Source organism: Myxocyprinus asiaticus, chromosome 43 (assembly GCF_019703515.2).
Source record: "Myxocyprinus asiaticus isolate MX2 ecotype Aquarium Trade chromosome 43, UBuf_Myxa_2, whole genome shotgun sequence".
Taxonomy (NCBI): Eukaryota; Metazoa; Chordata; class Actinopteri; order Cypriniformes; family Catostomidae; genus Myxocyprinus; species Myxocyprinus asiaticus.
This window is the reverse complement of record NC_059386.1, coordinates 899,553-914,979: the sequence shown is the minus strand read 5'-3', so window position 1 is coordinate 914,979 and position 15,427 is coordinate 899,553. Positions and strand designations below refer to the sequence as shown.

The 15,427-nt window shown below is 37.6% G+C and overlaps 2 protein-coding genes across 5 annotated transcripts in view; one reads left to right on the top strand and one right to left on the bottom strand.

Moving 5' to 3' along the window:
- Positions 1 to 7,609, top strand: part of LOC127433192 (fibrillin-2-like) — a 198,545-nt gene extending 190,936 nt beyond the window's left edge. The window contains 1 exon segment of the mRNA XM_051684909.1: positions 4,292 to 7,609. Coding sequence (XP_051540869.1) covers positions 4,292 to 4,513 — 222 coding nt within the window. The 3' untranslated portion in view covers positions 4,514 to 7,609.
- Positions 7,097 to 15,427, bottom strand: part of LOC127433364 (solute carrier family 12 member 2-like) — a 113,507-nt gene continuing 105,176 nt past the window's right edge. For all 4 annotated transcript variants that reach the window (XM_051685194.1, XM_051685193.1, XM_051685195.1 and 1 more), the window contains 5 exons: positions 15,168 to 15,279; positions 14,421 to 14,507; positions 13,546 to 13,681; positions 12,013 to 12,080; positions 7,097 to 10,185 (listed from right to left, as the gene is read on the bottom strand). In XM_051685194.1, coding sequence (XP_051541154.1) covers positions 10,050 to 10,185; positions 12,013 to 12,080; positions 13,546 to 13,681; positions 14,421 to 14,507; positions 15,168 to 15,279 — 539 coding nt within the window. In that variant the 3' untranslated portion in view covers positions 7,097 to 10,049. The remainder of the gene's footprint in view (positions 10,186 to 12,012; positions 12,081 to 13,545; positions 13,682 to 14,420; positions 14,508 to 15,167; positions 15,280 to 15,427) is intronic.

Below are 15,427 nucleotides of genomic sequence, written 5' to 3'. Positions count from 1 at the left end.
CCATGCTGAAATTTTATGAATATACAAGCGTAATTCAATCCAAGGTGATGTTGGGTGCTTCAACAGGCCAAAGCAGAGACGCTGGTCTTCACATCTCATATTTTCCTGGTTTGTTTATACTCAGATCTGCATGTGTTTCTCCCAGTCAGTGGCAGCAGCAGAATGAGATGCATTTTTAAAAGTTGTGCTTGTACCGCTCTTAAAACGTGGTGCACATTGGCGGTGTTGTGCAGAAACGGATCAGTACAATCAAATACATCCATCTAGTCTATGTTTACAAAAGACCAACAATTAAAACTACCAAATATGGGTGAAAAAATATTCCAGGACGCCATCAAAACAGCACAAATCAATATATCAAACAACAAGATGAAAAAGAACGGGGGTGTCTTTTTAGAGTTATAACTTGACATTGCATCTTTTAAAAACAGCACGAGATGTATGATAACTGTCAGCCATTTGTCTAGTGTACCTTTACGTAGAAAACTTTTCAATCTAGAGAGGGACATGAAGTTGTCCTGTGTAAGTCCACTTTGGATGAATCTCCCATGACAGGCCTCCTCTCTCCTCTTCACATGTGTGACTGACTGAGCACCAGTGGGCGGGGCCAAGGGTGCAATGACGGAAAAATAGGCATTGCATATGCAGATATCTTTGGTCCTTGTAACGTCACAAGTTCCATGAATTCCAAACGAGCCATTTTTGTAGCTTGGCTTAAATAAATGCTCTTTTTTTTTTTTTTTATTAAGGAGGAAGTTTTCAGTTCTGAAAATTACAGTATGTTTTTATAGTACAATGACCTCTTATATATCAAAAGACCCCTTTGAAATTATTTTCTTTCACAAACATAAAAAGTTCATAGTTATCACTGTGAATTTTTTTATTCACAGAGGATGCTTTAAATTGATCAAGATAAAAAGATAAAAAGATATTTATAATGTTATGAATGACTATTTCTATTTAAATATATGCTGTATTATTTATTTTTTTTAATTATTTTTTCCCCTTTTTCTCCCAATTTGGAATGCCCAATTCCCAATGCGCTCTAAGTCCTCGTGGTGGCGTAGTGACTCGCTTCAATCCGGGTGGCGAAGGATGAATCTCAGTTGCCTCCACATCTGAGAACGTCAGTCCGCGCATCTTATCACGTGGCTTGTTGTGCGTGTTACCGCAGATATAGCGCATGTGGAGGCTTCACGCCATCCAGCGCAGCATCCACGCACAACTCACCACACACCCCACTGAGAGCGAACCACATTTTTTCATAACTTATTTGGTTGATTTTTACAAATTATTAAAAAAAACTATTAAAACAAAATGTATTGTATCGTATGATTATGATATCGTCACAAGCCTACTTCCCAAAGATGCCATTTGTTTGTAGAACCTCTCTCATGGACCTTACGATCAAACATTTCTAACAACAGCTCAACACCTCAAACTTTTATTCATCCATCCATAATAGTCATTTCTTATAATTTATCACTCAATCTTTGAAGTTTTTCTGCACATTCAACCCTTTTCTTTCTTATTTGCCAGTGACAGATGTGACTTTTTCTTTGAAAGTCTGTCTAAATGCCAACATCTTAGAGTCTTCTCTTCTAAGTGGCAGATGAAACTGGTGTTTTGCATGTACTGTTCATTGAAGCTGCAAGTTTAACTGTTCTAACAAAAAGAAAAAAGTTTCTTGAGTACTAACTGTTGAAAATGGGGCTTTGCCATCACAGTTAAAAATTTTGTTTTACAGTACATAAAAAATGTAAACAGCTATTTCAAACAGTAATAATCATTTGCCACATTACAAATGTTTAAGGTCGTGTTTTTGATCAATTTAATGCATCCTTGGTGAAGAAAACATTTATTTATTGAGGAGACCTTCAAATAAGGAATACAGCAAAAGCAATTTGTCCTAAGGAGGCAATCATATAAGAAGTGCTGCAATTCATATTTTCAAATTGCTCAGAGAAGCAGAAGTAGGGAGGAAAGTGAAAAGTTTCCTCCATGTGGTTGAATGACAATAAAAGCCAAACTTGAACTTGAAGAATGGATTTAGAATATAATAGTGTTTTTCCATCCAGCACGAGATGTCTACCTGTCAGGCTGAGATCAGTGCAGCTATCGTAGGATCGTCAGGCTGGAATGAGGGGTAGAGTTGTGTGTCATCGGAATAGCAATGATAGGAAAAGCCATGTGCCTGAATGACAGATCCCATTGATGTCATGTACATGGAGAAGAGGAGGGGCCCAAGCACTGTACCCTGGTAGCTAGTCTGTGCGACTTGGACACCCCTCCCCTCCAAGACACCTTGAGGTAGGACTCAAACCAATGGATTGCGGTTCCCCTGATTCCCATTGCCCAGAGGGTAGAAAGGAAGATCTGGTGGTTAACCATACTAAAAGGAGCAGAAAGATCTAGCAGATTGAGAACAGAAGTTTGGATGTTGTTCTCGCCAGCCTCAGAACTTCAGTGGCGGACAGCAAGGCAGTCTAAGTTGAGTGCCTGCTTTTGAAGCCAGGCTGGTTTCTGTCTAGCAGGCTGTTCTGAGAGAGAAAAGAGACCTGGTTAGACATTACTCGTTCATGTGTTTCAATTTTCCTCAAGTTCACAGAAATGTGTGTTATAAACCTTTGAACGGTAGTGTGTGTATTAATAAACAAAAACTTATTAATAGGGTAAAATACCATTACTCAAATTCCTCAACTAAAGTTATTTAAAATGTATTTAAACAAGGCCACGATTTGGAATCATACACATGGGCTTTTGGGGTATATTAATGTTAACAATAAGTGCCCTATTTTAAGAGCACTAGTGCTATGCACATATGACTTATTGCATAGCGCTGCACTAAGTCAATGAAGTTTTGATATTTTCATGCAAGCCTATGTCTAGGCGCAAATGGGTTGGCGAAATTGCGCGTGCAAAGCGCTAATGGGCTGGGTCAAGTACAATTTAATTCTGAGGTTCTTCTCTAGTTCTTGCACCGTCTGGGTCCTATTATATAGTCCATTCCCTGTCAAGCACCTGTGATATAAACAAAGATAGCACATTCATAAGAAGTTGGTAAATGGACTTACTTGTTACAGGATTATTTTGTGCATTAACTGTGTCCTTGTTGAATGTCAGGCTTATTTCTATAGTCCGGTTTCCATCAATGTATTTGTATGCGCATTTTGGGATGTTGCATTAAAAACGGCTGGGTGGAAACACCAAGATAAAATAATCTCCAAAATGCGCATCAAAAACGTATATGCCTGCTTGAGGTGGATACATTTTTTATTCAATAAGAAGAATAAACTGTGATGGAAACACATTTACCAAATAAACTCCTATTGAATTTATTAGGAATACAAGATGCGCATCAAAAAATGTGACTGAGTTCATGTGACTGAATATTTTGTTCATAACTGGACTAACCAGAGGACCAGTCATTGCATGTGAAATGTTGCTCTATTCATTCTGAAATACGGGTGTCCTGAAAATCCAAAGCCTGTATAGAGTTTGCAGAGAAAAATAAGTGGAATACAAACTTGAACAGGTTTACTGACATTTTTGAAAAAATATCAAATAGATCCGCTTGGTAAAGTCATAAGGATGGAGAAATGCACACACATTGCGCTCGCAAAACTGTGTGACGTGTTGTCGCTCCCAGACATGAGACAAAGTTATTTACAGTTTTGTCTGCATGCAAAAGTAGATTCATGTATTTTATACTAAAAAAAGCACAATTTCCCTGGATGTGACAGTTTTGGTCTTTTGAACACACGGGAAGGAAACGCAGCTTTAGTCTCACTTTGTTCTTGCGATATTCTGATTTTCCGCATAAATTAAATTCGCAACTTGGATGGAAACAAAACTTATAACAGTGACACGCTCCTTATATATGCATGAAAAATGTATTAACATACACCCATAGATAACACAAACACTCCCATCTACATCCACTTGTGCATTGCACTGGCACAGAAACTGCGCCTAGAATTAGCACTCTCACAAAAATTAGATAAGATGTTGCGCTGCGTCTAGTCACAAAAATAGAGCCCTTCATGTTCAATTTAAATGACAATCAACAATTGAAATTCCTGAAAACTGACACTTATTATTATTATCAAGGAACTTGGGATATGCTTCATGCACATAGGAGCATGAAGCATAGGAGTCATATCAGTTTAGGATGCATGTGGATTTTACTTTAATGCAGCTGATAGGTGTAATACTGTAGCTGTCGTATTTATGACAATTTCTAGATTTAAAGGCAACTAGCCAGTCACTAATTGATTATATTTACTGTCAGTTCATGCAGGAAGTTCATCTCTCCAGTATGGATGTGAATCAGCCATTTAAATTACAGCTGAACAACTCCGAAGTTAATCCCAGTGCACCCATCCTTAAGCTGCTGCCTGCCGTCAGAGCGCTCGCACAACATGTCATGTACACCATCACCGCCGGCAACCACGATGGATTCTTCCAGATCAGACAGCGCGCAGGAAGTCTCCTGTCAGACACTACAGACTGAAGATCAGCAGTTCATCACTCTATAACATGAGTGACAGAGATGGTCAAACTCTACACCTGACCCTGTACATTACACTGCAGTAGAGCATCACTTCAGCCTCTTAAACTTCTAAGTAATTGTGTCAGTATGTAGACACTTTTGAACACAAGTCACTCTTAGCAAATGCAGCTGGATCTTTTCTGAGTGATTTTTGCTCAATGACATTGAATGAACTGGTGTTGTGGTAATTTTTAGTGGATGTATGAAGTCTGTTCACTGTAAGTTCACACAGGTGTCCTAACAGAGGAACCACAGGTAGAGTTCAGCACATTCACTGTCAACACACTGACAAACACAAAGTAGCACAAGACTGCATACAATTGTCAATCATTTTTGCTTGAAAAATCATTTTATTGTTGCTATAATTCTAATAAATAAATGCCTGTTGGTTTGATATTTTGTTATTTAATGCAAAGACATTCGTACATTATTAAGTGTTACATTTGAGTTCAAATACTTTAGGGGTACTCTATAGTGACTGATTACATTGATTTAAGTTTGTACAGGCTTACACCACACAATCTTTACTGGAATCTCATGTAACATCAAATGTGTTTGAGAACATGAATACATCTCCACAACACTACTACAGTATTTCAGAAATGTCTGTTCTCTGTTGAAGTGATTGAGGTTTTATTTTTAAAACGGATGATTGGAACTACTGCTACTGTCTACTATAAATATCAGTTATTTCAAAAATGATAAAGCAAAGGTCTGCAAGAGGCTAGAAAACAAATGAACAAGTCTGTTTGATATTTAAAATGTCATGGTGCCAGTGGTTCTGCTCACCTAAAAATGTATAATAAAACAATTTGACAAGTTTTTGTAGTTGTTGTACTCGGCAGATTGTCCAGACAGCAACTAACCTACACCGGTTCTGTTCTACTTCATGCTGACACAGATCTAACAGCCAGACAAGATGAAGAGCTCCTGACTGCAGCTAAACTCCTGAACCAACACTGCTCCTGGATGGCTACCTATCTGCAGAATTTAGTTCTTGCCCTGCTCCAACAAACCTGCCTGTCATTTTCAAGCAATCCTGAGCACTTTGATTAGCTGGTTCAGGTGTGTTTAATTAGGGTTGGATCTAAACTCTGCAGGAAGGTAGCGGTGCTGGACAGGGTAGGCCCAGCCACTTACAAAGTGATGGGTGCTTCTCATTTCTGAAATTGTGCATTTTCGCTTCCCCGAGGACGCATGAGCGAGGAAACAAGGAGCATCTTATGCGGAAGACTTTTTTGGTCGAAACACCTGACGCACATATTAATTCTCCTCCTGCTCCACATCTGACACAATCGTTTTAATTCATGTATCACCTTTGAAGTTTAAATAAACCATAACTGACACATAAATTAACAATGCATCTTGAATTATTATGTTTTAATATGAAAATATGAATCAGTCATGTTTTAATAACATAACGACAAGAGCACTGAGGTACTGCAGCTGCACAAAAACCCGCTCTGAGATGATGTGTGAGCAGTACATTTCATTTACAAATCAGTCTTGCTTTGATTCCTTTGTCCTCGTTTCCTTTCCTTGCATCCTTTCCTTGTTTGCTAAGAGGGAGGAGCTAGGAAACGAGGAAAGGAAATGAGGATGCACAATTTTAGAAATGAGAAGCACCCAATGATTGACCCTCCTCTCAAAGCGTCCACTGTTGTTAATGGGACATCATAGATTAGCAGTGGCTAGTGGATGCAGAGGACATAAAACTGGTAGATCTCTGTTTTTTTTGAGCGTTTGTGGCAAATTTGTCGCAAATTACCCACTGTTAATTTTCACATGTAAATGAGCTTTGCGGTAAACTTATGGCAACTTGTCCAATGTTGCCAAAGGTTTGCCAGATGTTCACCACTACCAGCGAAGAGCTGCAAACTTCTGGCAGACATTACAGTAAATCAAAAGCTCATTTGCATGTGAAAATTAGGAGCAGCAAATTTGCAGCTAGTTTAGGTTTTTTGTAAGGGTATGGCTGTATCTTTGAAGCTACAGGTGAACTTTCCTAGCATCTTCACGGCTTTTTAGTGATGGATTGTTTCAGAGCAGCTGTTGAAGCAAACTTGTCGGTGATCTTGCCTCAGCACCAGTGTTCTGGTTTAGCTGGTTTAAAACTCATCCTTGCCTGTTAAATGGGTCTCTCAAACTCCTGCACCTGTCAAAGTCACACTCAAGAACAAGTACATAGACCTGACTAAGTTCTCCATCAGCCTTCTGGACACACTGTCATGAACAGCCCTCCACAGTGAAAGCAAGATGATCCTGTACTGATCAATGGCTTGAGAACATTCGTCTTTGGAGATCCACGCTCTCTCAGCGCATTTCCGCTGGTTTGCCACCTTGCCCCTGTCCTGGGTCACCTGCAAGATCTTCCAAGTCTTGGGCCTCTCTTAAATAACTTTAAGGGTAATGCACTGGGGCCAGAGGCTTACCCTGCCCAAGCTGTTCTAATGACCTCTATTCCAACAGTCTCTTTGTGAACCCAAAGCAATTTTGCAAAGATGTCATATGTAAAATTCTGCTACACAAAGAAACAGACTGAAATGACTGATTTTCATTTCTGTTTATTTTTATGTATTGCAATAAGGATGTACAAAGCATTGATACCCTTAACCGTTCAAATGTTAGAAAAAAAAAAAGCATATGTGAGACATATAACAGTACAGTATATCAAAATATTACTGTTCCAGCGTGATCAAATCAGATCCACCCTCATATGGTTTAGCAGGAAACTCAAACCACTGGTCAACATGGCATTTTTAAAAAGGCATATAAAAGATAGAAATGTGATCAAACATTGAAATAGAGACCAAAAAATGACTTCAAAAGTTTTTAAAAAATAAAATAACATTTTACATACAACTTAAAACTATTTCAAACTAGCATAAAGAAATATTTTTCACCATATTAATTTGCAGCTATAATTCCACTCCCTTCATTAATGTGATTAAGCTATAAGATATTTACAGGTTAGTAAGGAAGTACAGTGGGAACTATTGTTGGAGGGTGGGGAACTATGTCGTTGACCTTGTGTTAATGTTATTAAACTCATTTTCACATGTTTCCAGTGGAGTGAAATGTACTTTGGCAACACATTCTGCAGAATGAGAAATGGTGTGACAAACAAAAAGAAAACCTGCTTCATCTTACACAGAAAACAACAGTGGAACTGTTGAGAGGCACCTTTCAAGCACATCATGGCATGAAACCTACAGCTGCAGCTAGATGCATTTATACATCAATGAGTAACGACCATTTACCAACACATTATATGGGTGTGACCGACTCTTCTGTTTCTCTATATCCAAATATAATATACAAGTATCTTAATAGTTTGAGATAACAGGTAATAGTTGAACTGGTGATTTTGTCAGTATTAGGGTGAACCGAGTGCTGTACAGCCACACAAACACGTAACAGATTTTCAACAGGAAAGATTGTACCATCAGAAGCATTACTAACCACCCACTTGAAAAGAAAAAGTACATGCGGTGGACTCACATTTAAGTACTTTTAAATACTAGTTCATATTGAGAACTATTAATATGAATATAGTCATTCTAACATTTTCATATGGTATATTTCTCAGGTGCACAAATTTGAAGGGTGTAAATTGCACGAATCTTATGTACGCAAAACCGGCAATAGCACAATAAGCCTGCAAAAACATAAAAAATAGAAAATAGTGTTGGAAAGAAAAGTGTGACGGAACAGAAGATCTGAACACTTCATATTTAGCTGGAGTGAATGTGATGGAGATTATTACTGACCAACACTTCAGCTCGTAGCCCGCATAATGAATGTCTGGTCACATCCAGCATTACAATCAAGAGAAGAATTAACCAAACGACATTTAAAAACACAACAATCTGAAATCGGTTTTCTTGATGGCCTTCCACACATCAGAATATAAACAGAACGAGTCTCCAAAAATAAAAATGAACAATCTGCGAGACGGCACTCAATCCTGAGTTTAGATTACACGATTTCACCTGCATAGAGGGACGAATCAGTCTCATTCACGGCGCAAAACATTCGTATAACTTGACGTGACACTTCAAGACATCCTGTGATCTCCGATTAAGGCCTTTAAATGCAGAAAAGCACTGGCCAATGACAACAGAACAAAAGCACAGGGAAGCCCCAGGTTGAACTCAATCATGGATGGAAAACAGTCCAACCTTGACGTATGAGAGGAGAGGTGCTATTTGATAACCCCTTTAAGGGCAAACAGGTTGTTGACATTCACTGGTGTTGAATGTCGAGGTACAAATGTACAGTTCTGGACTGCTTAAAGAGAACTTGTTAACAACAGACTGTTGGACTGTAAAGATTTTGCTGAGATTAAGACAAATGGGGTGATGGCAAAGATTACATTCTTGTTCAGGCATCTATTCATCTATCAATGTCTCTTCATTTAGCTACTAATCAATCAACTAGCCAGTATGGCTTAAAGACGGTAAAAACAACAATCATTACTTCAACTGTTAAGGCAAAGGTCTTCACTGTAGCAAAATCTGTTTGTTTGTGGAATCTGTTTCCAGAGGTTTGATCATATTTGGTTCATCGTTTGCTTGCCTTGCTTCCTGACCGATCAAATTCATCAGCCTCTTCATAAAACCACATGCTGTTCAACTGCACGCAAGGAAAAAAACTAATATAGTTTGAAGTAGTCAAATGTAAATCTAAGAAAGAAGTTCAAAGATGATGGTAATCACCTCTAGTTTCTGCTGATCATTGAAACAAGAACATGGAGGGGCACTGTGCTAAAACTCCACAACTCATTCAATGCTAAAAAGGAAGACGTCAAACTCTGAGGAAAAGGGAACAAACCTGTCCGTCTACAAAAAAAAAGGTGGTAAAAATACTCAATGCCACGCAGTGGAACGTAAATCAGTCCACCCGCAATAAAATGTGATAAAATAAAAAGAGTCCATTTAAAACCCAATAAAAAACAATCAATCTAAATCTACATCTTTATAAATCACCAGTCAGGGCAAAAGTTTAAGAATTTAATTTGACTGCACAGGAAGGCACATCAACAAAGCTATAAAAGTGCTGCAAAGATTTGTGTGTTGTTCTTCAAAGTGAGGAAAGAAATGAGGTGATTATTGCTTCATCAAGAGCGAATTAAAAGAGAGGAAAAAAAACAAAAACACACAACTCAAAGTTGTGACAGTCATATGAAATGATAACAATGATAACGACAATCAATGTAACAACGTGTGCTCGAAACCTTTGAGCCGAAGACAACAGAAACCGGCAAACTTTGATCTTTTTCTCGTCTCGACCTCCACGACGCAGAAGGACCGTATGTTTGTTTCAGCTTGCGTTCGATTGGTCGTGTTGAAGCTACAGAAAGCATCCGTGTCCGTCCTCATCACTAACATCATTATTATCATCATCATCATCATCATCACTCACTGGTGCTGGACTCGTAACGTGTGCTCGTTCATGTGCGTGTCGGCGTGTCTGTGCGGTTTGGACCGTGAGCTCTTTAAGAGTAGAATGTGAGCACGCTCTGATGGTTTCCACGCACTAGGAGGATGGGCGGCAGGTCTTTAGATAGAGTGTCCAGCCAGGCCATATACAGAGCACTGGATACGGCCCCTTTCCTGGCCAGAGGCATGCTCCTGAAAAAAAAAAAAAAAATGTTAGTCATGAGTTAGGGAATTGGGGTGATTCTCACGAAACCGGTCAAGAAAATGTCCTGGTCATATTGTCCTCTAAAATCAACAGAAGCAAATGAGAAAATATAGCTGCACGCAGCAATTACGGGGCCAAGCACACAAACAGCATGTAAGGAAGTATAACTGGACATCACTGATAATGAAGAAAAGCAGCATAAAAAACATAGGAAGAAATGCTAATATTACAATACAATTAATTATAATTTTGGACCAGTATATGGCACCTAATTTAGGTAATCAAATTTATGGGACACTGTCAGGGTGTGGTCACGATAATACATACAATGTTTCATGTCAATACTGCACAGCATTGTGGAGATATAGCCTCAGATCCTTATGTTGGTGTGTTGCCATTAAATTCGTGTTACACGAGAACTATTTGGTTAATCAAAAAGCCTTTCATAACTTTGTAGTCCCTAGACGATACACGCAAAAGTTCGTGCAAATTGGACTTGCACTTAGGAGTTTGAAAAAGTAGGTTTTCAATGAAAGGACAGGAAGTATGGCCAACAATGGCAAATTAGGTATCACCATTGTTGGCATGACCCAAGGAATCTAAAGAGAGTAGTCACAGGATGATAGGCCAAATTAATCAAATGCTTTTGACCACTAGGTGTCCCCAAACTTAGAGTACATTCAGGTCATGGCCTCAATGACACATACCACATTTCATATGGATACGCCAATGCGTTTGTGATGTACAGCAATTTACAACAAAATTTTAAATGGCCAATGCCCAATATGGCTGATATATAAAAACTGGGTATCATTCAACTTGGTATGCCCCAAAGAATGTAACGAGACCAGTCTTGTGATTTTAGGCCAAATTATTAAAAAGTTATATGCAAAGAAATACATTTTTATATCTCCTGACCACTAGGTGGCGTCATGCTTGTGATGACGTATACTAGGTTTCATGTCAATACGCTAAAGCATTGCAAAGATACAGCCTCACATCTATTTTGGCGTGCTTGCCATCGAATTCGTTGATGTGGTATACGAGAACAGTTTGGTCTATCATCATGGATTCCATAACTTCTTGAGTGTCTCTATATGATACGTGCAAAATGTAGGCCTAGGAGGAGTTCAAAAAGTTTTTTATTCAAAATGGCAGCATTTTCCTACTTACAGTTCAATGGCGGAATAATAATTATAAGAAGAAGAAGAAGAAGAAGAAGAAGAAGAAGAAGAATTGTTAACAGATACAACAGGTGCCTACACATCTTCGGTGCTTGGCCCCTAATTATATTTTGCATATAGAAAATGAAACCTATTTTTAGTGCCATTTATACATCATCGTAGTACTCTCTTGGTACTGCCTTTCATTTTCACTGATTTTAATTTGAAGAAATCATCCATAAATACTGTAACAAAAATGACGTTAATAAAAATCATCATTGAAAGCCATGAGAATAGAGATGAGAATTAGGGGTAAAATGTGCTTAAGCATTCCGAAATGAATTCCACAATGCACAAAATCTTAATGTCCTAATTGTATGCTTCATTGTCTTTATGCAAAATATAATTTCTTTTTTTATTATTATTGATTTGGGGTTAAGTATGAAAGCACATTTCGTTGACAGGTTTCGTGTCAGTCACCCAGTAACGCAAGAATGACATGTTAATACACCAAACTCAACTGCATGTTACATATCAAAAACAGTTCAAAATCCTTAAAGCTAAATACCAAAATATAAGGACTTACATTTTGATGAGAACAGTTATAAAGATGTGTCTATAAGTGTATATGTGATGATGTTTATGACTTACATGACAATGAGGTTTGCAGTGCTCGAGTGTTCCTTCAACAGCTCATTCAATCTGATCTGACGATTACTCTGAATAAACACAAATAAATTCAAATGATCAGTCACTTGATTTTCAAAGAAACCTTTACACACCACTTCAGCTATACTTATTGCTTGATTTCATTCATTTAAACTGGCTCCATTTAGCAGCATAACTAAATTCAAGATTGTTGGCCCACAGTCACGATCACATCATACGCTCATGTCCTGCCACTAAAATAAGCATGTAACTATGGATCTAAAGATACCTCAATAAGATACTATCTGAAAGTGGACTACTTCTGTGTGTGGGAACAGTGCTGTTCTTGTTCTGTTAATATCATTAATATCTCTATTCTTCTGGAACATCTAGAATAATGTGTTGTGATTAATTTAGTAAATTTGGTTGTTAACCCCAAACACTGACTTTGTCGGAGCGGTCAAACGTTCTAAATAAAAAAAATAAAAAAAACTCATAACCTTTTAACCAACTGGCATAAAGGCCACATCAACACCAAAATGCTTGTTTGAAAATTAATTTCGCTACTTTTACACCCCTCATCCACGCTGTAATGTCGTTTTCCTCCACTATAACACTCTCCATTATCACATACTTTGAAAAACAATGATGTTAGGAAACAGAAAACAGTGTTTTCAAACTTAAAGGAATAGTTTGCCCAAAAATGATCATTCTCCCTTATGTCATCTTAAACTCGTTCTATTTTCTTTCTTCTGAGGAACACAACGACTTTTTATGGAGATATGGTGTGAATGTATCATTACAATGCAAGTCAATGGGATCCACCACTTTCAAGCTAAAAAAAGGACATAAAAGGCAGCATAAAGGTAATCCATACAACTCTAGTGGTTTAATCCTTGTCTTCTGAAGCGATACGATCAGTTTTGGGTGAGAAACAGACCAAAATGTAACTTTCTTTTTTCCTCACTCTGCAGTCTCCTACTGTAGGCCCAATCATGATTTGAAGCTTGATTAAACCTCCTTGACGCATGTACTGTACACCCTTCAGAAGACATGGATTACACCACTCGAGTCCCACTTGGACTCCATTGACTTGCACTGTATTGATATATTCACATCATATCTCCATCCAAAAAAACGTTTGTGTTCCGCAGAAGAAAGAAAGTAGAACGAGTTTGAGATGGCATAAGGGGGAGTAAATGATGAGAGACTGATCATGTTTGGGTGAACTATTCCTTTAAAAGGATTAGTGTGGATGTGGCTAAAATCAGTTGTCATAGCTGTCCCCGATTCTTGGAACTGGGCTTAAGTAACAATTTACGGTCCCCTGCTGTACCAGACAACGTAATCGCTCCTTGCAGCCAAATTTAAAAGTTGCTTCCGTATTTGCTGTGTGTAATATATGCTGTGCTTTGTGTGCATAAGATCAAGCAGAGAAGCTGAAAAATGTATTATACTACAAAACATTGCTCAATATTTGTCAGTTAAATGTGCTTTATAAATAACTCTGACTTGACGTGGTGTGATTGTGGAGACCTTTGCTTTGTAGAGCTCCAGCTCATTGTCTGTGATCCTCCAGGGTTCTTCACTCTTCAGCTTTTCAGCAGCTTCCTGCTCCATGTCATCTTCCCTCAGTTTATACGGCTCGGTCATTTCAGCAAACTCAGTCACACTGTGAACCACAAACACATGCAAAATTGGCCCTGTGAAACCAATCATTCAGAATTCTAAAGAATAGGTCACTCAAAAATAAAAATTCACTCTTGCTCATGTGTGCAAGTAAAAATAAGATAGGTGACCTATTGCAAAAAAGCAATATTTACAGTGAATAATGACTTCAATTTCAGTCTATTCCTAACATAAAGCTATCCTATGACTTCAGAACAGTTTTTCTCAACCTCATTATGCTAAAAATTATATATAATGGGCATACATTGAATTTGTATCCTATAATATTATTCTTTTTTTATATAAAATATAAAATTTTGAAGCTTGACAGACCAGTCATCATTCACTTTCATTGTATAGAAAAGAGCAGCATGAACATTCTGCTAAACATCTAATTTAGTGTTCCACAGAAGAAAGTCATACAGGTTTGGAACAACATGAGGGTGAGAAAATGAAGACAAAAATTACATTACACTTTTCATTTATCTTTCTTTAGAATATATCAAAAAGCCTTCAAAAGTATGAAATGTCTTTAATGATCAAGTCACACCAAGTATTTCTGTAGCATGATAAATAAAAAAATAAAAAATAAAAAAACAATATGGAATCAACAAAAAGAAAATAACACTTGTTTGTATAGGGGAAAGAAAAATCAATGATTTTCTTGAAAGTTTGGATGTTCAGTGTTCCTAGTTCATTAGTTAAAGATGCATTATGAGATGACTGTATGATGTGGTTCATACCCTTCTGATTTGGGCTTTGTGTTGATGTCACCCAACACAGTGATGTCAGAGAAATCGATCCTGAACTTGCTGAGCAATGTTGCCATTCTAGAAGACAACAATAAAGATTTGTTACATATTTGTCACACAATCTTAAATATGCACATAATATCTGCCACTGTCTCCTTGTAATGTAAATCATATAATTTCCCATCATATCAGCAGTGGAGTGAGGATTTAATTCCATTTATATGTTTATGTAATCCTTAAAGTTCTACACATTATCATGAATGCAGTATGTCAAGTAATCAATGCACATTGTGTCAACTGGTCAATGCACTAAATAAAATGAAAATCAAACTACATGTGTGTCAGAGAACAGGATCTCTGATGTTTCTATGTAGAGTTTCCATAAAGCTCTGCTGCAGGAACACGGCTCTATTTATAGCCAACAAAAACTCCACAGCAGCTGCAGGAGACAATGGAAACATTTGTCTCACACAAAACCTGCATGTGCATTCACAGAAACACAGAGCGTGCTGCAGAGAGTGTGTTTGATGCAGAAAGAGACATGGAATACTAATATCCACATCCTGTGTTACACTTATCTGTGTTATGATTTGACTACCACATGACTGTTATAAACAGTCTGTAAACATCTTTTTTAAATGTATGTCTTTGTGTCAGCTATGATTCTGATATAATATGAATTTAAAAGGCATTGTAGTATTATAAATAATTAATTGAAAGCAAGTAAGAGGTACGCACGCTCTGCGGTCATGATCGATTCTGTTGATCTTTCCACCGATGAACACACGGATCTTACAGTCCTTCCATTTCTTCTTGTTATTGATCAGATACGGGATCAGTAAAGTCAGACCTGACAAAAGAATTAGACCAAATTTTTATTTACTAGACAAAACTTATTGCATTAGAGCAAATAGTACAGATAAAATTTATTATTATACAGATATTATGCAATTGCTGTAATATAAACAAATATAAACAACTAGACTTGCATTTCCTAA